Source organism: Chanos chanos, chromosome 9 (genome assembly GCF_902362185.1).
Source record: "Chanos chanos chromosome 9, fChaCha1.1, whole genome shotgun sequence".
NCBI classification, from domain to species: domain Eukaryota; kingdom Metazoa; phylum Chordata; class Actinopteri; order Gonorynchiformes; family Chanidae; genus Chanos; species Chanos chanos.
In genome coordinates, this window is record NC_044503.1 from 3,221,475 (window position 1) to 3,241,310 (window position 19,836).

At 45.3% G+C, this 19,836-nt stretch overlaps 2 protein-coding genes across 3 annotated transcripts; one reads left to right on the top strand and one right to left on the bottom strand.

The window, feature by feature from the left end:
* The first annotated feature begins 593 nt into the window (after window positions 1–593).
* On the top strand, window positions 594–11,144 carry chaf1a (chromatin assembly factor 1, subunit A (p150)). The gene is made up of 16 exons (XM_030784246.1): window positions 594–660; window positions 1,841–1,891; window positions 2,316–2,923; window positions 3,388–3,447; window positions 4,250–4,494; window positions 4,789–4,849; window positions 5,327–5,395; window positions 5,746–5,963; window positions 6,155–6,326; window positions 6,630–6,710; window positions 6,927–7,028; window positions 7,413–7,650; window positions 8,796–8,940; window positions 9,831–10,146; window positions 10,490–10,577; window positions 11,014–11,144. Exons 1-16 carry the CDS (start codon window positions 594–596, stop codon window positions 11,142–11,144), a joined length of 2,652 nt encoding a protein of 883 aa, XP_030640106.1.
* A 3,065-nt stretch (window positions 11,145–14,209) lies between these two features.
* ubxn6 (UBX domain protein 6) lies at window positions 14,210–19,740 on the bottom strand. 2 transcript variants are annotated; one of them, XM_030784446.1, is made up of 11 exons: window positions 19,584–19,740; window positions 18,967–19,121; window positions 18,657–18,721; window positions 18,400–18,516; window positions 18,194–18,291; window positions 17,891–17,966; window positions 17,697–17,781; window positions 16,719–16,938; window positions 15,430–15,560; window positions 14,853–15,001; window positions 14,210–14,352 (listed from the first exon to the last, which is right to left on the bottom strand). In XM_030784446.1, the coding sequence occupies exons 1-11, from the start codon at window positions 19,664–19,666 to the stop codon at window positions 14,227–14,229; spliced, it is 1,305 nt and encodes a 434-aa protein (XP_030640306.1). In that variant the 5' UTR covers window positions 19,667–19,740; the 3' UTR covers window positions 14,210–14,226. The 2 variants fall into 2 exon arrangements, with proteins under 2 accessions (XP_030640306.1, XP_030640304.1); XM_030784444.1 differs by having other exon boundaries at window positions 18,400–18,525.
* Window positions 19,741–19,836: the final 96 nt, after the last annotated feature.

Below are 19,836 nucleotides of genomic sequence, written 5' to 3' on the forward strand. Positions count from 1 at the left end.
AGAATGTTTTTAAAGATGCATGAGCATCATGGGTAAGCTGAACAATTAAACCATTTTTTCAAACCTTTCCTTTACTCAAATTGGGCCTAAGGTTACCCAATAAATAAGTTCTTCACTATACTGTCTAATCAACCACCCAATCCAAAACAGGAGCGAAAGCAAAGAAACCTATCGGGTCTGGACGATTTAAAGGCAGGTAGGGGTGCAGAAAGAGTACAACCTGGCGAGCCAGTAGATTGCCTTGTTTTATTCAGTGACGTTTAGAACCATCAGCCAATCAGCAAGCGAGTCCAAGGCTGGCGACAGGCTCCCGCCAATTCTGACTGCCGAGCGCGAGGCAGTCAACGGGGATTCGGAAGGGAGAGTGCAAGGGGATGCCGACAGACCAATACTGTACTGACATCAAAAAGTTATAGAAATTAAAGTTTTAACAGTTCTAGGTTAAACCGAAGACTCATTTATTCTCGATGAGTATTTCGGATCATCTGCAAGTTAAATAAAGTTCAGTTTGCTATATTCAGTTTATAGTCATTTTCCCGTCGAGAATCCTGCAAGCTAACTTAGCCAAAGGACTTCCCAGAAAGACGTCTCGGATGGTGGTGATGCTGGCGTCGGAAGACCCCTCTGCGGACGGGCCTCCAGCCTCCACCCCACGAAAAGGTCTGAAAATAAGTATGAATTCGTTGTTACCGATGCCGTTTTGGTGGATGCAGAATATTGCACATGTTCATTATAAAATGGCCTGAATGAAACAAGTAGCGGACTACTTGTCATTGCTAATAGTCAGCCCGCTATTTGAAGCTTTGAGTAAGCTTATCACTGGTGTAAGCGAGGTTAGTGAACAATCTGTAATTTACTTTGTAGTTGACACACTACAGTGACCGAGCTGCAGTCTGCAGCAGACCTGACATAGCCTACTGTATACTCATAAATAGGTAGGTGAGGGAATTTGCACTGTGGTAGGTGAAATTTTAGCAGTTTAACAAGTATCTAGTCCTTATCTCGGCTAATACTAGCCTGCCAAACTCGCTAATTAGCAAGCTAGCCTGCCTGCGGTTTATGTAGGTTAACCAGGTTAGCTAAGCGACTCAAGTTTGAAGTATTTATTTCTCGCGTTGAATTGTCTTTAAAAAATTTTTTATCTCCTTTCGTCGTTTCGAGTTCATATCAAAGAGTTTGGTAGGCGAAACAACATTATTCACAGTTCAGCACCAGTTAATTTGTGAGCCCGTAGTGCAGAAGTACATAATCTTAAATCCAGTTGTTTGTAACCAGCCAACTAGCAGCAGTCTTGGCTCAGGCCTGCGCAACGGGGCTGTGATTCACCGAATGGCGGGAGAGCAAAGAAAACACTTTGTTGTAGATGTTTGACGGCTTGTAAAGTTAATGCCAAGGAAATGACTGAACTTTATTTCGCATGCCATTGAGCACACCGAGCAGCCTTTAAATTTGTTCATCGAATTAAAGTCGCGTGAGACTTAAGATGTAGTTCATTGGGCATGTTTTTAGAAGACAACAAACTCTTACGCTTGTCATTAGAGCTATAGTGTGCTGAGAAGCTAATCTCTTTGTTAACAGTAACAACTTCGCCGCGTTGTTTTGAAAACATTATAGTAGACATCGCGATTTGTTTCAGTCGGTGGGTATTTTAAAGTGTTTGTAACAAACACACAGTGGTCTAGCTGTACAATGTCTACAAATGATAAAGCATTAGAGATCTATCAGATAAGGTGAACAATATATTTATAACAATTGTATATTGATGCAGTTGTAAAATGCTTTTCGTGTTGTGATCTCTGATGCTCTACTTCACTGTTTGAAATGGTTTTGTCATTCGCAGGGATGGATTGTGCCGACAAGTCCAGTACTACCACCAAGAAGCTTGTTCAAGGTAATGTCCCTCTACATTGCATCTGTATGGTGTAGTGTTGTATCATGGGTGGTAGACTTGATAGTGTGTAATATATCTAATACGAAAGTGTATAACGTTTATGGTCTAATAAGGCTGAGAGAGTGGTCTGACTTTTAGACCATTGCTGTGTGTACCTTTTGCTTTGATCTGTGTTTTCCCCCTTAAGAAAGACCTAAAATTTGACGAGCGGATGAAACTTCGAGATTGACAACGTGTCTCCCTTGCATAATATTTTACCCAAAAACAACACTGTGTGTCAGACAACACCAGGCAGCTCCACTCAAAACATCTTACCGACTCCTCTGATATTTTATAAAAGTTATCCCTTTATGCCCGCAGTCATTCTCAGTATATTGATTGAATTTGATCATTTAACATCCTTTTTTTTTTTTCCTACCCTCAGCACGACTCCCGTTCAAAAGACTCAACCCAGAATCTAAGGAAACCAGGAAACCCAAAAGGAACAGAGGACCAGCAGCTCCCCCATGCCTTGAACCCGGAGCCTCTGATGGAGAGAATGAAATCGATCGTCCCTCCCCACTGGTGCACCACAGGCCTGCGTTGGTAAACGGCCGTGGGCCGCTTGATGGCTTCATGAGTCGCACCAAGTGTCCCCCAGCTGCCCCTACCCCCAGTATAACCATCGACCTGACGGAGGACTCCAGTTCAGCTGATGCCGCTAAGCAACAGCCTGCTCCACCCACTGCTGCTTCCTGCCCTACCACGGAACGTGACGACATCACAAAGATAACAGAGGCCCAAAGTTCCACCCCGGCAGCCCACTCGGAACAAGACCTCGACAGTTCCGTGGTCGACACGGCAACCCCGACAGAGCTGGACACCACAATGGGATCCGAGGAGGAGGAGGAGGAAGACGGGGATCAGGAGACAGAAGTCAGCCACGGAAACGGGTCCCTGGTGTCGCCTGGTTCTAACAGCTCTCTCTCTGTGGCGGACAGCTCCCCAGAGCCCACGAAGAGCAAGGCCACGCCTACTAGAGGCGCTGAAACGGTTTGTGGAAATGTCAGCTTGTCCTCCTTCAGTCGGCCATAACTGTCACTGGCGATTCTCTTCTGCTCTAGCTATCCACAACTACACATTAGAGTACTTGTTTAGAGAACTCATACAGGTCTGAGAGGTCTACAGGCCTGATTTCTGGGTCATCTAGTGTGAGGGGTTCTGGGTTTGATTGCAGCCAAAGTTTATGAGGGTTATACACACATGTCTGAAATACTTCGGGTTTCATGTGATACCAGCTACTTTAACTCATCATTGTTCTTAACACTTTAGCCTATGAAGTGACTTCTTGTTAATATTTTATACATTTATTTCCCTTTTTTTAAAGTGCGTTTACAGCTCACAGTTTTCACGTGGGTCAGTATCTGATGCGCTCTTCTTTCTTTCTTTCTTTCTTTCTTTCTTTCTTTCTTTCTTTCTTTCTTTCTTTCTTTTTTTTCTCCCCTCTTTCTTTGTAGGAATCGAAAACACCTAATTCAAACACTGAACAGAAGAAAGTGAAAAGAAGATCTCTCAAGGTATACATGCCTAAGCGTGATCATAGAATGACTCATTTAAATACGTTGTCTTAGATTATTCACACATGTTGCTTTCTATTAAGTCTTTGAGACAGATCTGATTGAAAAATCGTTTAAATGTAGGCTGCTTAACTGCCTGTTTGCCACGCTTTAAATTAAATATAAACTTGAGAGCAGGTCATGTTGCTCTTGCAGTTGGATGTCATTTCAGAACCACCTCCCATTTCTTAAGCAGCTGCGGTGTAGTTATTTCGTGGCAAAATAGTTACTGGAAAGTAATCACTGAAGAGAAATTGGAACAAGACCACTGAAAAGCCCAACGAGTACCTGTTTGTTGCAGTACTGCCTTGTAATTGGTTGATTGTGATTTGTGTGTGTTTGTGTTGTGATTGGTTGATTGTGATTTGTGTGTGTTGTGATTGGTTGATTGTGATTTGTGTTTGTGTATGTGTGTGTATTGTGATTGGTTAAATGTGATTTGTGTGTGTGTTGTGATTGGTTGATTGTGATTTGTGTGTGTGTGTTGTGATTGGTTGATTTTTGTGTGTGTGTGTTGTGATTGGTTGATTGTGATTGTTGTGTGTGTGTGTGTTGTGATTGGTTGACTGTGATTGGTTGATTGCGATTTTTGTTTGTGTGTGTGTTGTGATTGGTTGAATGTGATTTGTGTGTGCTTATGTGTGTGTGTGTTGTGATTGGTTGAATGTGATTTGTGTATGTGTGTGTGTGTTGTGATTGGTTGATTGTGACTGTTGTGTGTGTTGTGATTGGTTGATTGTGACTGTTGTGTGTGTGGTCTCAGAACGCTCAGGAGCAGGAGGAGAGACAGAAACAGCGGGAGGAGAGAGAACGACAGAAACAGGAGGCCAAAGCTGCCAAGGAGAAGAAGAGAGAGGAGGCCCGCAAACTGAAAGAGGAGAAAGAGAAGGAAAGAAAGGAGAGGAAGGAGAGGGAAGAGAAGGAGAGACGAGAGAAGAAAGAGAAGGAGGAGAAAGAGAAGGCGGAGAAACTGAGGGCGAAAGAGGAGCAACGTAAAGTGAAGATAGAGTGAGTGTGATTCAGACGCGTCTCAGGACGTTAAGATAAACCTGTCCAATAACACCAGACATTGACTAGTTATTACTGATAATACGCTGTTTATATAGCATGCATTCTTATATAGCAGTAGAGTATGGCCTGGTATTTAATATGTTGGTTATATTCAGTAAATCATAAAGCCCTGTTCATTGCTGCTTGGCTAGTATAACGTAGTTTAGTTTGATGGCATGAGACTATGTCTTTATGTTTGTTTCTCTTCTGCAAAGTTGCCTTTCACCGAATCGTCTTTGTTTGTCTTTCAAGGGCAAAACTTGAAGAGAAACGGAAAAAAGAAGAGGAAAAACGGTTGAAAGAGGAAAAAGACGTGAGTTTTGGGTTTTTGTGTGTGTGTGGGGGGGGGGGGGGGGGGGGGGGTGTTCAAAATCCAGCCATTTTACTTGCTGCTTTGTCCTTTGGGTTTTTGTCTGTTTTTTGTCATATCTGTTTTCGTAAACGCTGATGATATCAGGGTTGGGTGTTTTATGGTATCGAAAACTTTACTGTCATGGGGAGGTTGTCGGCTCTGGGTGTGTGTTCGTATTTTGATTACACCCTCTTAGCTGCCCTCAGTGTTTCATGTCCTTTATGTATCAGTTTAGCATCACTTACAATTAACCACTTAACAGGTGAGACTCCCATTGAAAGACTTTAGCGTTGTCATTATTATTTAGAATTACGTGAGGTTTTTACAGGTGCTCTCTAACTGTTGAATGTGTTGTAGCCTTTTTTTTGTTTGTTTTTATTTCTTTGTTGTTGTTTTTTTTTTTTTGTAATTCACGTTGCTCATTATTCTCTCGTTTAGCGAATCAAAGCTGAAAAGGCTGAGATCACGCGATTTCTGCAGAAACCCAAGGCTCAGCTGGCACCGAAGGTGAGACGCAGAGTTAAACAACATAAGCAATGACTGTTCTCTAAGAGTGTGACTGTTTCAAATCCCTCATCAGCTCATCTCAGGTTATTCTCAAAGAAACTGGCCTCTAGTCAGTGAGAGATGGGCGCTCTCGCTGTGTTGAGTTCAGATTTTTTACATAGCATTCTAATAGAAAGGAGCTCTGGACCAGTGGGTATCACTTATTTCAAAGTAAGAGTGCTGAGCCAAGATCAGCTTCCTCTGGTTCATCGTACTCTGTTTAATAGGACTATGAAAGTGAAGAACTGACCCCAGATCAGCATTCTTATTCTGTCATACTGGATGCATGTGAACCCTGTTCTGTGTTTCAGACTCTTGCGTCGGCCTGTGGGAAGTTTGCTCCGTTTGAAATAAAGGAGCACATGAGCTTGGCTCCGCTGACACGTGTGCGGTGTGACGACTCAGTTCTAGAGGAACTGGACCAGCACCTGACCAAACAGGACGCTAATGTCATCGGCCTGAACTTCTGGCCGAGACACAAACCGCGACGGTCTGGCCCAACCAGACCCAAACTCGTCGACGCCCTCAGGTGAGTCAGAACCTCAGAGACCGACGGCTCTGTCCAGCTGCAGGGCTCTGGCATTTCACCCAGCCACTTAAAAGTGCTCTGTACATATGTGATAATTGTCATAGACCGTGTCAGGTCTTTTCTGTGTGTGTGTGTGTGTGTGAGACAGTGTTTTGTGGTTCTGTGTTTTATAAATATCGTGCTGTTTACAGCGAGTGTTTAGTTGTGGTGGACGGAGCGAAGGCAGACGGCGTCCCGGACCGTCGGAGGTACGGTCGCATGAAGCTCCTCCAGTTTCACGAAAACTATCGTCCGGCCTACTGGGGCACCTGGAGCAGAAAGAGCCGCTGCATCTCACCAAGGTGCCCCCTCCGACAAGACAAGGTAAAACCCACCGCCGCAGGGGTTCAGCTGAGCTGATGAAACCATGAAATCCACAACCTTTGCTTGGGTTAGGAACAAACCAGGAGTGAAAGAGAGAGAGAGAGAGATTAGAAAGTTGACTCAAATCTCTGATATGTAGATAAAACAGCGCTGTTGCATTCATTCGTTCTGACACACAGACTGGCGGTCAGCTTAGATGTACGGCTTGCCCGAAACCTGGGTGTGTCGTCCAGCTCCTGCACTGATATTTACTGTCAGTTTCAAAGTGTGTAACGAGAGGGCGTGTTTGTGTGTTTGTGTCAGGTGTTGCTGGACTACGAGGTGGACAGTGATGAAGAATGGGAGGAAGAGGAGCCTGGAGAGTCTCTCTCTCACAGTGAAGGGGTGAGGCTTAAACGACTTAAACAACCGAGAGTAACCACGGATACGCTTACCTCCTCAGTAAACGTATTTAATACACTTGAGTAAAGGAAACGTCTGACCGTTATCAAACGAGCTTCATTTCTCTGTTGTGCGCTGAAGCGTACTGAGGGTGCAGATGTGTGTGGCTGTTGGTTGGTTGAGTGTGTTTATAACTTGCCCTCACTCTCGACCTGTCAGGACGATGATGATGAGGCGGGTGATGATGATGATGACGACGATGGTTTCTTCGTACCACATGGCTACCTCTCAGACGGGGAAGGGGCTTTGGAGGAAGAGGAGGTATGGACCACAGTTGTTACTGTTTTGAAAAATAAAAAAACAGCATTTGGAGCATCACTTTAAAAACAAACATTTTTGGGTGTGTTTGTCTGTTACTTTGCTTTGCTTTTTTTTTCCTCCTTGTTTTTGTGTAGCTCACTGGTCTCTGGAAGGTATTCCAGAAAGAGGGTTTAGTGAAAACTCAGATAGTTAACTCAGAATAAGTAGTAAACCTCCTAATAGGAGAGCCCTATGGCTTCATTCCTTTAGCAAAGCAAAGCCATAGGGCTCTTCTCTTAGGAGATTTACTACATGCTCAGAGATAACTCTGAGTTCTCACTAAACCCGTCCTCTGGACTACCACTCTGAAATAATGTGTTATGTTTGTGTTTTTGTGTTTAGGAGGGTGGCGACCCAGAGAAACAGAAGATCAGGCAGAAACTGAAAGCCCGTGAGTGGGACGAGCTGATGTCCAAGAAGAAGCTTAAAGTTCTGGAGGCCGTTGTCAGAGGATGTTACTGGGAAGGGGCGGAGCCTCTACCAGAGCTCCTCCTACCTTATGCCGTGTGCATGCTGGAGCCCCTCCCTAAGGAGGAGCCTAGCACGCCAGAGGAATCATCAGGACAGCAGAAGAATCAGCAGTGTGAGTTCCCCGTTCATTGAGCCTTGGTTGCACTGGAGACCCACACACAGAGTCCCAGTGTTCCCAGTCTGCTCCCAGTCTTTCCCTGACTGGTCATGGCCCTACACACTGCCAGAGTTGAACTCACCGGAACATTTTTCTGTTTTGTGTTGTTGTTGTTGTCAGTTTGTTTTTTTTCACGTGTTTACTGTGCATTCAGCCACTTTTTAGACACAAGGGCCATTTCTGTTTGATCGTTTCTTTTGCAGTTTGTAGAGAAGTAGAAGTGAAGACTGAGCAGGGGTAGTGTTGGCTCATTAACAGATTCAGTCAGTGGCAGTTGGCAAGTGAACCACTGGCGTTGGAGAGAACGTTGAGGAAACAGGATTGAACTGAATTCCATTGCGTTCTCAGTCATTGGATTTTGCGGTGGCAGTGAATGTGACAGGTTTGAGAAAAAGCGATTTTGAGAGAATCACTGAGAGAAAGCGGTTTTGGAAGTGTGACCTGAATAGTTACCAAACTCATTTTGGACGCCAGTATGTTTTCTACAGTGTTGAGTGGAAAGGACTGGCACTCATTTAAAATAGTCTCCGCTCTGCTGAATAATAGAATATATTTAATCGGATCTTTTATTACATGGAATTTATATGTTTAGTGGTTACAGATGATGGCGCTCTTGTTTGGGGAAAATTCATGGAGATCATTCCTATCCGGTTTCAATCCTACATCCTCAGGACTGGTGTAAATTTCAGCAGGAACTGAATTGACTTCAGTTAACCGTCTGTTCTCAATTCAGTTCAGAATTAATCCCAACACATCAGCTCACTTCGGAGGGTTTGTTTGTTTGTTTGTTTGTTTGTTTTTAAGGCTTACTGCATACTGTTCAGAAGTTCTTTGATTGTTTTGTTTTTCCAGTCGCTCGGTGTGATGTGTTCTCTCTCTTTCTCTTTTATTGTTTTTGCAACCAGTTTACCTTTCCACCGGTGTGTCAGCACATGTGGTTTAGACAACCGTGTGTTTACCCTGAGGGAGGGAAGGTTGTTTTGAAAATGTGTAAATAGGACAACTGCGTTGACATGAGCTCTCATTCACCAGATGCTAATGTAAACGCTCCTGTATTAGGGGTGAAACCTGATCTGGGTTCTTCTCTGTGTGTCCCTCAGTGCTGTCGCAGCTGCTGCCGCTTCTCCACGGCAACGTGAACAGCAGTAAAGTCATCATCAGCGAGTTTCAGGAGTTCTGTCGCCAGCAGAGTTCCTCCTCCCCGACCGTCAGCCCCCACGGCTCTGGAGACAACGTCCCCACCAGGTACCTGTCCACCCAACACACACGCGCGTCCTCACTAGGTACCTGTCCACCCAACACACACGCGCGTCCTCACTAGGTACCTGTCCACCCAACACACACGCGCGTCCTCACTAGGTACCTGTCCACCCCGACACACATGCATGTCCGCACTAGGTACCTGTCCACCCAACACGCACACACACAGGCCCACCAGGTACCTGTCCACCCAACACACACGTGCGTCCTCACTAGGTACTTGTCCACCTGACACACACGCATGTCCGCACTAGGTACCTGTCCACCCAACACACACGTGCGTCCTCACTAGGTACCTGTCTACCTGACACACACGCGCGTCCTCACTAGGTACCTGTCCACCTGACACACATGCGCGTCCGCACTAGGTACCTGTCCACCCGACACACACGTGCGTCCTCACTAGGTACCTGTCCACCTGATACACGCATCCCCACTAGGTACCTGTCCACCCAACATGCACATGTGTCCCCACCAGTTACCTGTCCATCCAGCACACACACCTTTACCAGCACGCTACTCCATGTCCTTGTACAGAACTGTGAAACTTAAATACTGCTGACATGTTTTAATCATTACCCCTCAGAGTTTCAATAGCAGAACTCACACCACTCTAGCAGCTAAAATGTAGCAGCACACGGTTTTGTTTCTTCAACGTAGTCCTCGTGTGTTGTATCTTTTTGGCCGTGCCCTGCACTGCACGCTAGAATCAACTGATCATAAGGCAGTGAATCATCTGAATCAGGTGTGCTAATGAAAGGCAGGTAGTGAAATGCTCGGGGTAGAGAGAGACACACACACGCACACACACACACAGACAGACGGACAGACAGACGGACAGATAAGACAGTCTGTGTGATGTGATGTCCGTGCAGGATTCAGCTGAAGCGTTTGATAAAGGAGAACGCTGTGTACGAGAAACGTTCCACATACCGTCGCTGCTGCTGGTACGTCCACGCCGAGGTCCTGTCCAAATTCGGCCACGACGCCCTCCCTGTGCCCTGCCAGTGGACTTACCTCACCTCCGGAGCTCAGGTTCCCCGAGACGACGCCTCCGCCCCGCCCGGCTCCCAGGGCAACTCCCCCACCACGCCCCAGTCCTCCTCCACCACGCCCGTCTCCAACAAGAGGAAGAGCGCGGGGAGCCACTCCATCACCAAGTACATGAAGAGATGTTCCGACGTCGAACAGGTAGGACAAACCGACGCTGTTCCAGAGAGACTCTTTTTTTTTTGTTTTGTTTTCAGTTCCCACAAAAGTATTTGACTGTGTCGTAATTTTTTTCAATGATTTTCCTTCCCTCCCAAATGTTCAAATTTAGATTAAGTACCTTTAGCGTTATGGAAAGAAACAAGTACTCATTTGTATGTGTTGGTGTGAAAGAAATGGATTTTGTTTTACTTGGTTAAAGCTATTTGATGTGACAAGGGTGCTCGCTCAAAAAACAAAAACAGTTTGTTTCCACCTTAAGTGTGAGCTGACATTTGGGAGTTTGATGTAAACATACTGTCTGTGATCGGTCATGTGCTATTAGGCAGAAGCCATGGAAACGGACGGCTTTCAGGCTGACACCGAGGATGAGGAGGATGAGAGCGACTGTATCATCGTTAACGCAGAGACAGGTGAGTCTTGTTCAGACGCTCATGTTTGGGGGGGGGGGGGGGGGTGGTTGTTGTTGTTCTCCAAAGCAGGATTTCTCATTTGAGACTCTATAACCAGAGCCAAAAGTCAAAACAGGAATATTCCTGTCTGACGAAATTGACTTTGTCAAAAAAGTTGTAAAGCTGACCAAACAACCTTCCTTTAAGGTACAGCTCAGAACCCAAAGAGCGTGGCAGAATTTTAAACTGGACACACACGTCTTTTTCTGTGAGCCATTTGTGTGCGTGCGTGTGTGTGTTTTTTAGTCGGTTTGTGACACGCGGTGACGGGATAGTGTGAAATAAAATGTCAGGTCCAGGCTCAGGCACCAGGCGTGTCTGGCTGCTCCAGGACCACAGTCTTCACTCAGAGGAAACTCTAAACAGTCGCTCTCTCTCTCTCTGCCCCTCTCTGCAGAATCCACCCCAGTAAATGACACCCACACACCCTCAGCACAGGCTGAAGGCCCAGAGCGGATGGAGGTGACTCCTGCTGACACGACTCCTCTCCCGCTCCCCGGGCCTCCCGCCACTCCCGCCACCGCCTGAGAGAGATCGGCCGCAGCCAGACCCTAACATTCCCTGTGTGTGTGTGTGTGTGTGAGTGTGTGTGAGTGTGTGTGGATCAGAACAAAGCATACAATCAGTCTGTCACGCTGTCGGACCACACGCGCGCGGGATTCAGCGACCAGTCGCGACCTCTCGTACGGCTGCCTCACAGAGGGACCAACTCCAGTTCTGTTGTCTGTCAAATCGGCCCCGCCCCTAATTTTCCAACCGAACACCCCCCCCCCAAGGCCTTGACTATCTGTTCACTCTCACACAGCTCTGTGGACAAGGCAGCTACGCTATCTGACGTCTGTCATACGCTGGTTTAGGTCCTGCTGGCGAAACCCTTCTGCTGTCATTGTGGCACCCAGCGGTATGGCATCTCTAGATTCTCAAACCAGGACAAGCTGTTGGACCTACGGATCAAAATTACCCTTTTTATACATAAGATAAATATATATATATTTGTGTGTATTCGTTTGTGGTCGTCACCTCCCTCCCTGCCCCCTGAATACTTGAACTGGTTTACTTCTTTCAGAATAATGTTCGTTGGAAAATGTATCGCACTTTTATATGCCTTGTTTTTCGTTCATGTGGTTTTTTGTTTTGTTTGTTTTTGTTTTTTTTATAATTCATCTGTAATCCTGAATCCCTCCTGTCAATACGGCCAGCTGTTCTTTTGGAGTAATGCATTTGTGGATTTAGTGGCTTTGTATTAAAAGAAAAAAGGTGTGTAAAGAACGTCTGATAAAAAAAAAAGTACTGTTTGTTTTTCTATGCTGCTAAGCAACCAGTATAGTGTACTACTCCGCACCTCAGTTTTGTGTAAAAAAACCCCAAAAATTGCTCGAGAGGTGGCATGCGACTCGGCCGTCCGGTAACGTTAAGGGATCGGCGTTTTCTATTGGCTGAAAGATGTCACATGGTCTCCTGACAGCCTGTCCTAACAGTTTGTAGGTGTGAGAAGTTTCTCATGAGACTTGTTTAAATAAAGCATTATTTAAAAAAAAAAACTAAATGAGAATACTACCCGTCTGTTCTGCAGTGTTTCTCGTGCCACACAGAGAGAGACATTCTGTGTACAATCAACTAGTCAGCAGATTTTTGTTTGTTTGTGTTTTTGATGAAACCCATTTTTTAATTTTTAAATGTTGAAGTTGGATCTTTCTGAGCAGTAAGAGATGTTTTGAAGTGGGTTGTTTTTTTGTTTTTTTTTAAGTTCCCTCTCTCACCCTTTGACATTCGAGTCCTGTCAGTCACTACAATCACGTGAACATTTCAACACGTCACAAGTTAGAATGCATCGTCCAACTTTTATTAGACATACACTACGCCATTAGTTTTAAAAAGCAACAGAAATCACTAAACTTCCATCACGTTACGGTGAGAACAAAGCCTGCTGGAAGCTGCTGTCGTAAACGAGGATATTTAAACGAAGACAAAGTGTGTAGTCCATCTCAGACGAGGGGAGGGGGAAAAAAAAAAACAGAATACACTTCAACGTTAGCCAGTGGACACGTGACTACGCAGCATCCCGCTGAAAGCCGTTATGTTCTCTCTCACCTCGCGGCGCCGCACGGCGAGGGCTCTGGCTGCAGATGTGTAATGGAGAAACACTGTTCTGCGACTGGACATTTTACTGGTCTGTGAGGAGGTAGGTGGTTGTTGTTGTTGTCGTCATCCCAGTTCAAGCCCAATGCCTGACGTTCTTAACCTGCTCCATCACGTTGGACTTCTTACGAGAACGCCTTAGCTTCTGAAAAACCGCTTTTGGGTTGCTTTGGGGTCCTTTTTTTTTTTTTTTTTTTAGTGAAAAGCCATTTTACAGCCAGGGCTGTTGTATGTAGTGTAAAAGCTAAGAGATTATTTTTGAAACGCATTCACTAAGACTTTGAATCAGTGCTTTTGCTTTAGTTATATAAACATTTCAAAAGTTTTCACTTGGTAGGACATTGGTCTTCTGGGTCAAAGGCCAGGAGTCTTTCTGCTGCTGTAGTAATACAGTTTAAAAGTGCTCGTAGCTAAACTTAATTTAAACACTTCATTAGAGCTATTGGAACTGAGCCAGCCCATTGCTTGCTCTAATCACAAAAAAATACTCATTAAACAATTTCCTCTAGAAGCAGAGAAGCCAAGCCGTTTTTTTTCCCATTTGCCTTCGGTTCTTACTTTACAACTCTAACAAACAGAATGATGTCAGAAGGCTTTGGTCAGATTAACAGCGGATACTCATCAAACATATACAATATTAACACAAACACTGCTCTCTTTAAACATACAAAATCAACATCTTCTTCTCTCCCTTCTCCTACGGAGCTCACAGTGCATGCAGGATACCCCGGCTCTGTGTGTGTGTGTGTGTGTGTGTGTGTGTGAGAGGTTGTGCCCTTTAAAACACAGGCAACTCTGTAAAATTGTGAATATCTGAAATACAAGGAGCTGTGTGTGTTTGAAACATTACAGAGGTTTACCTGCCCATTTTAACACAAGCATTCCTGTGTTAGCTGATCGTTGTGAACTCTAAACCGATCTAACCCTGCAGTGAAATCTCATATTTCGGCTCTGATACTTAATGCTCCACTACTGCGTGTGTGTGTGTGTGTGTGTGTGTATCCTTCCTTTTCACAGCACTCTTGCAGCGTGTGCTATAACAGCTACATGTACAGCCTGTAAAACACAGTTTGGAGGGGTTATGAACACAGTAAGGACAGAGGAGGAGTTGGCTAGTTTTTTCTGCAAAGTGGCGGTGTGGAATCCAGAAAACAAACAAACAAAAGCAAAGTGAGTAAACCAGAGGCGTATTTCAGAGAGCGGGTTTAGTGAAAACTCAGTGTAGTAAACCTCCTAATGGAAGAGCCCTTTGGCTTTGTTTTGCCAAGAGAATGAAGCCATAGGGCTCTTCTATTAGGAGGTTTACTGCTTTCTCTGAGTGAGCTGAGTTTTCACTAAACCCGCTTTCTGAAATACCCCCCAGGGTTGGAGAAAGAAAATGAGACACAGAGGGAGACTGAGACAGGAGGAGCAGAGGAGGCGGGGGGGGGGGGGGGGGGCACTGGGAAGGAGGAGAAGGGGGTCAGGGTTTTTAACTAAGCGTTTTAATGTTGTCCATTAGCTCCGGTTTGAGCACAGAGGAATTCTGTTTCCCTGCAGCGGCGATGTCAGCCTGTACGCCCGCGTCCCACGCAAACGTCAACAGAGCCGCGGGAGCCTGGGAACACGCAGAGAGAACACGAGACGTTTGTACACGTCAGCAAACACACGCATGTTACAATCAAGGGATCACCTTACACTGGATCAGCTTATGACGAAATTAAGAAACTATTTAAAAAAAAACAAAACAGTCATACACAGACAGTGCAATGAGAGACAAAAACATTCTACAGGTAGAACTTGCTAGAATTATTTCCACAAAATGCAGTGCTGCCCAGAACATTCTGTTCTATTTCGTCTGGGTTCGTCTGAACCTTTTTCGCCCTGTTTGGGTCGCCCTGAATCCCCTTCAGAGCACAGCCCTAGTCTGGGACAGTGAGAACCAGTACATGCATCCTCTGCTATGTGTGAAGCCAGTCAATCCTTTACTGAAGTCTAATCTCAATCCAGCGCAAGTTTTATGCTGGAGAGTATCTGGAAGCCACCAGCAAGCCACCAGCAGGGGGCACAAAAAAGCCCCTTCAGACAAAGAGGAAAAGACCAGAAAAAAGCCGTTACCAGGTTACATTCATTCAGTGCCACCTCCTCCTCCTCCTTCAGTTTCTGTCCTCCAGGTGCCATCAGCTCAAAGGGCTGCCAGTCGTCTACCAGGCATTCTCGCACAAACTGGTACAGCACTGACACCCTCTCTCTGGCCAGGAATGTCCCTGTGGGGCACACACACACACACACACACACACACACACACACACACACACACACATAAGAACCTACCTTCTCTTTCGCTCTGGCATGTATAAACAGTGAAACATACATTTATGCGGGGCATGCGTATGATCAAAGCATTGTTATTTCTGATGCAGTGATCTTATAGAGTGTTTTGCTGAAATAAAAAATAAATAAAAACAACAAAGCTAAGTAGAGTGGTTGGCCAATAGGAGGCCGACAGGAGGAGGATCCAGATGTTAGAGTGAGATACAGCAGTAGCTTGAGTTTCCACTGGACTTGTCCTGCAGAGAACTCATTTCTAACTCTTTGTTCACACGTAAACACAGTGAGTCATGTGTGCGTGCGTACGTGTGTGTGTGAGAGAGTGTGTGTGTGGACAGAGGCGAGTGGGAGCTCTCTCACTGACCCTGGAGTAAATTTCCGTCCGGTAAGCGAACCCTCAGCAGGGTGTAGTTGTATTTTCTTCTCTCTCTCTGTTCGTCTTTTTCCCGCATGGCTTTAGTCCGTAGCATCGCGTTTCTCTCCACTACCTCGCTCCTGAAAACACACACACACACACACACCACGCTAACGGTGACTCAGAGGGACACTTACGCAATGCACTGTCTGTGTGTGTGTATGTGTGTGTGTGTGTGGAGAGATGGTTACTCCTCCACACACACACACACACACACACACACAGACATATCAGCACAAACTCATACTGTCAGATCCTGTTGACTGACAATGTGAGTAAGGTAAGGTCACGACAGGTCAAGTCAGACTCAATCAGAACAAGTGCTTCCACATGTCTCTGTCAAACTCACACTGACCGGGCTGGTCTTCACACAGCTGAAAAAATAACTCTCTTCTCCAGGATCGCAGCAGGACACAACACGGTTCCCAGTCCTGCTCTCTATATTGTATGTGTGTGTGTGTGTGTGTGTGTGTGTGTGCATGCGTATGTGTTTTAAATTGCTTGTTGCAGTTTAAAACCCCTTGAACTTTGTGAATGACTCAGACCTGACTTGGCGGTGACTAGTTTTGAGCAGTTCACCCACACAGGTTGACTCCCACAGGCCGAACTGCTGTCACACATTTCAGGCAATGACCAGTCAGCATGCAGATATACTGTCATACTGCAGACACAAAGTGTTTTCACACATAAACAGTCCAGTGGTTAACGGTTACTATTAACAGATTTTACTTAAACACAACATTACCCAACTTAATATGTTACCCACAAAAAAAAACCTCTTTATAAAATTTGAATTTAAGGGATTTTTTAGTTTTTCTAATTCAACATACAGAATGTTTGCAGAAATGTCATCATACTTTTCTGAATACCATCCCACGTAATGTCTGTGTGTCCTTTAATTTACTGTAACAACAGTAATTCTGACTGGAAACAGACTACGATGCCAGTCTCTGCGTAAAGCCTGGTTAAGGCGGATGGAATAACACTACACACAGTGAAAATACCAAAACTGTAACTACAGTGGAGTAAATCCTGTTTCATGCAGCACCATCTTTTAAAAAAAGACAAAGCAAAACTGCAGCTCCCCCAGGGGCAGGACTGGGAAACCGTGACCCATCTCTGGGTTTGTGTCACCACTAACACAATTCTACAGGACGAACTGGAGTTGGTCTGTGTATTTTCTGGACACACACGGCGGGGTGGGGTGGAGGGGACTGTTTAGTGTGTGTGTGTTGTACCGTAGCTGCTGTTCCCTCTTCAGTTCCTCCGCGGTCAGGTTGTAGAAGTCCGGGGGCAGCTCAAAGCGCGTGGCGTGGGGGGAGGGTCTGAAGGCCTGCGGCTGGCGGTCCAGGGTCGCCCTGACGGGCTCCGCCTCCTGGAGCGCGTCTCTCCTCTTCTTTATCTGCTCCAGTGCGTCTTCGTCCGGCTGTGCCAACACGAGGAACTCCTCAGTGCCCTCTGCAGGACAACAGCAGTAAATACAACCGTTAATTATCACTGGAGGACAGGCAGCAGACAACAAACAGCACGACCAGTGAACAAACAACCAGAATCACCAGGGAACAGACAACTCCAAAAACAGCATACAGTCCAACATTAAAAAACTGTTTGGTTTAAAAAAAAAAGAATCACACAAAGTCTTAACAGTACCAGTAACTGTCTTTAGCTTCCCTATAGTAGCGCTGACAGAATTGCATCACAGAGTGGTTATAACAGGACTCATGTCATTCTGCGTCTCCATGACAACAGAGCTTGCTAATGTGCAGAGAGCTTGGGTCATGAGACCACACTGTCACTGTGGGTTTGTAGAGACACACTGGCCTGGTTTTCTGAATGCTGTGGGTTTGAACGCTGAGCTTCGTGGCTCTCTGCTAATGCACAGGGCAGTGAACTCTAAGACTTTCCCTGATACGGAAAACTAACATCTTCAAGACCCTCTGGATAAGAACATCAGCTAGCATCACGTAAACATAGTCCTGACAACGAGACTGGTTTTCCTAGCTGATAAGACCATCAGAATTTAAAGAGACTTCAGGCCTCAGTGATTTAGCCAACCTTTCATAATGATACATTAGCGTTATGCTAGGTAAAGAGACGTCAAAGTTATCAAAAGTCCGACAAGCATCAACGCTTCTGATTATGACGGAAGGGTGAAAGACAGACAAAGCTTCAAAGGGAACCTGTGTTTGTGCGAAGAGGTGTTTCTGATTCTTTACCTTGTCCATCCACTGGTAACTGAGTGCTCTCAAAGCCCAGGGCCTGTAAGAATTCCCGACTACCCTCAATTCCACGGACTTTCTCCTGAAAGGGAAAAGACGCGTGAGTGTGTGTGTGTGTGTGTGTGTGGTCAGGAAACTGTAATGTCCATATGCTAACCCCCTGCACTGTCTTTCTGTGTCGCTTCACTCACCTGGAAAATCTTGTTACTGACTTTGATTTTTCTGTATTTCTCCTCAGCTGGATTTTTACAGATGTTTTCAATGTACCTACACACACATGAAGACAAACCACCGAATTACCCACTGAATTCATCTCTTTGAGTGATTTTGATTCAAACTGAAGTTATAGACACAGTTCTGTCATAAAGACATACAGCGATAAGGCTACAGCCTTTATTGCGTCATTCTTGATAACTGTTTAAACTGTGAACCAATCAAAGCATGCTTTTCCCATTCACCCCACTAGGCCACGCCCACTCCTTCACTGTTCTCACTTGTTTATGATGTCTATTGCTGCTTTCACTTTTTCTCTGTCCTTGTTGAACGTGTGAATCATCATTATGGAAGCTTCCACTGGATCCTCTGCAAACCTCTGCCAAAAAAAAAAAAAAAAGAGAGAAAAAGAATTGTCACCAGATACCTGGTAGAACACTGCACAGTTCTGTTATGTGATAGCTTTGGAGCTTTGATATTATCCTACCATGAGAATGGCTTCTTTGATGTGAAGTTCTCTGTTGCTCTTGGTTACGGTTTCCCCGGTGAGCGGACAGGTAAAAAACACTCCTGAGACTGAGAAACACGTTGGGTCTGTCACAGCCTTGGAGCTCTGAACGTGACGAAAACACACGCTGTTAAACACAGTCCCGGCCCGTGCACATGAACTAGGCATGATGTATGTACAGCTATTTGTGCATGACGTCAGGGGGAGGGGCCACGGGGTAAAATTGTGCATCTCACCTCAATGTCTGTGGTTTTCTGCTCCGCTGCTGTTGCTGCAGCTTCTGCCTCGAGCTCTCTCTTCACTGAAAAACACACACAATTAGTCCACATCTCTCTGTGTCAATAACAAACTAGATTACACCTGTTTACATTACAATTCATTGACTAAACCAAAGCAGATTAAATGACCACATATCATTCTGTACACACGCACGCACACACAATGTCATCACGGCAAGGTCAAACCATGGTTTCTAAACATTACAAGTATGAATGCAAACGTATAAGAGGGAAAAAAAACAAAAGAATCTCGTTCTTCATACGGTACCCTGATTTCTAATAGCGTCCTGAGACGTTTGCACTCGCGGGCGCTGCTTTTGCTCGATTCGGGCCAGCGCTGCTGCTCCTGCCCGTTGGGCGCCTTCGGTGGGCGCGTGACGGGGCTTTGCAGAGGCATTGCTTTGAACCGCCTGGGGCTTGGAGCTGAGGATTGGACAGAAGGCAGTCACACACACCCTCACATACAAACATTGGAACCAAACGTCATCAGCAAGCAGCTAAAAATCGGCGTTGCTATAGTAAGCAACATCCGAATGTGAGTTGCAACATGCACAATAGCAGGAGAGGATCCGTGGTTTATTGTTCATGATAGAAATGGCACTGAATAGTCAGAGAGATCTTGTAGGCTGTTTATTACTCAGAGTAGGAGACAGGGCCGCAATCTAACATACTGAATCTGACAAGCTTTTCAAACAAAGCGTAGGAAGCCGTTTTTTTTTTAAAATCTTAGTCTGGGTTAAAATCTTACGGTAAGGGATGCGACTGTTTTCTTAAAGGTAATTCGGTTTCGAAATCAACTAAAGCCGAATAACGGCTCACCTTTAGCACAGCTAAACTAAGCCCTTAAAGCAAAACACCAAGTCGCTGAATAAGAAGTTAGTTTACCTGGTGGCTTCGCTAAGTTTCTTTCCCGGACCCGCCGATTTAAATTGGATGTCTTTCTTAATGTCTTCAAAAAACTTCTTCATTGTTAACTAACACCGTTTGTGAGCCAAGAAACCAACCATTAAGCTCAACCTGCCAGATGAGCTGTAGACTGGTGTTTATATCAAATTGACAGCAGGAAAGAGGAAACGTGAGAGAGGAAGTGTGTGGTTAATTCACAGGATTATGAACAGGAAAACGGATTTATAGCGCC

Excerpts from the sequence above, each read along its gene's own strand:
- chaf1a (XM_030784246.1), top strand. The coding sequence starts at position 594 with ATGGTGGTGATGCTGGCGTCGGAAGACCCCTCTGCGGACGGGCCTCCA. Across the intron at positions 3,448-4,249 it reads TGAAAAGAAGATCTCTCAAG|AACGCTCAGGAGCAGGAGGA; the intron begins GTATACATGCCT and ends GTGTGGTCTCAG. Across the intron at positions 8,941-9,830 it reads GGAGACAACGTCCCCACCAG|GATTCAGCTGAAGCGTTTGA; the intron begins GTACCTGTCCAC and ends ATGTCCGTGCAG.
- ubxn6 (XM_030784444.1), bottom strand. The coding sequence starts at position 19,666 with ATGAAGAAGTTTTTTGAAGACATTAAGAAAGACATCCAATTTAAATCG. Across the intron at positions 18,526-18,656 it reads AGAAAACCACAGACATTGAG|AGCTCCAAGGCTGTGACAGA; the intron begins GTGAGATGCACA and ends CGTCACGTTCAG. Across the intron at positions 17,967-18,193 it reads GCAATAGACATCATAAACAA|GTACATTGAAAACATCTGTA; the intron begins GTGAGAACAGTG and ends ATGTGTGTGTAG.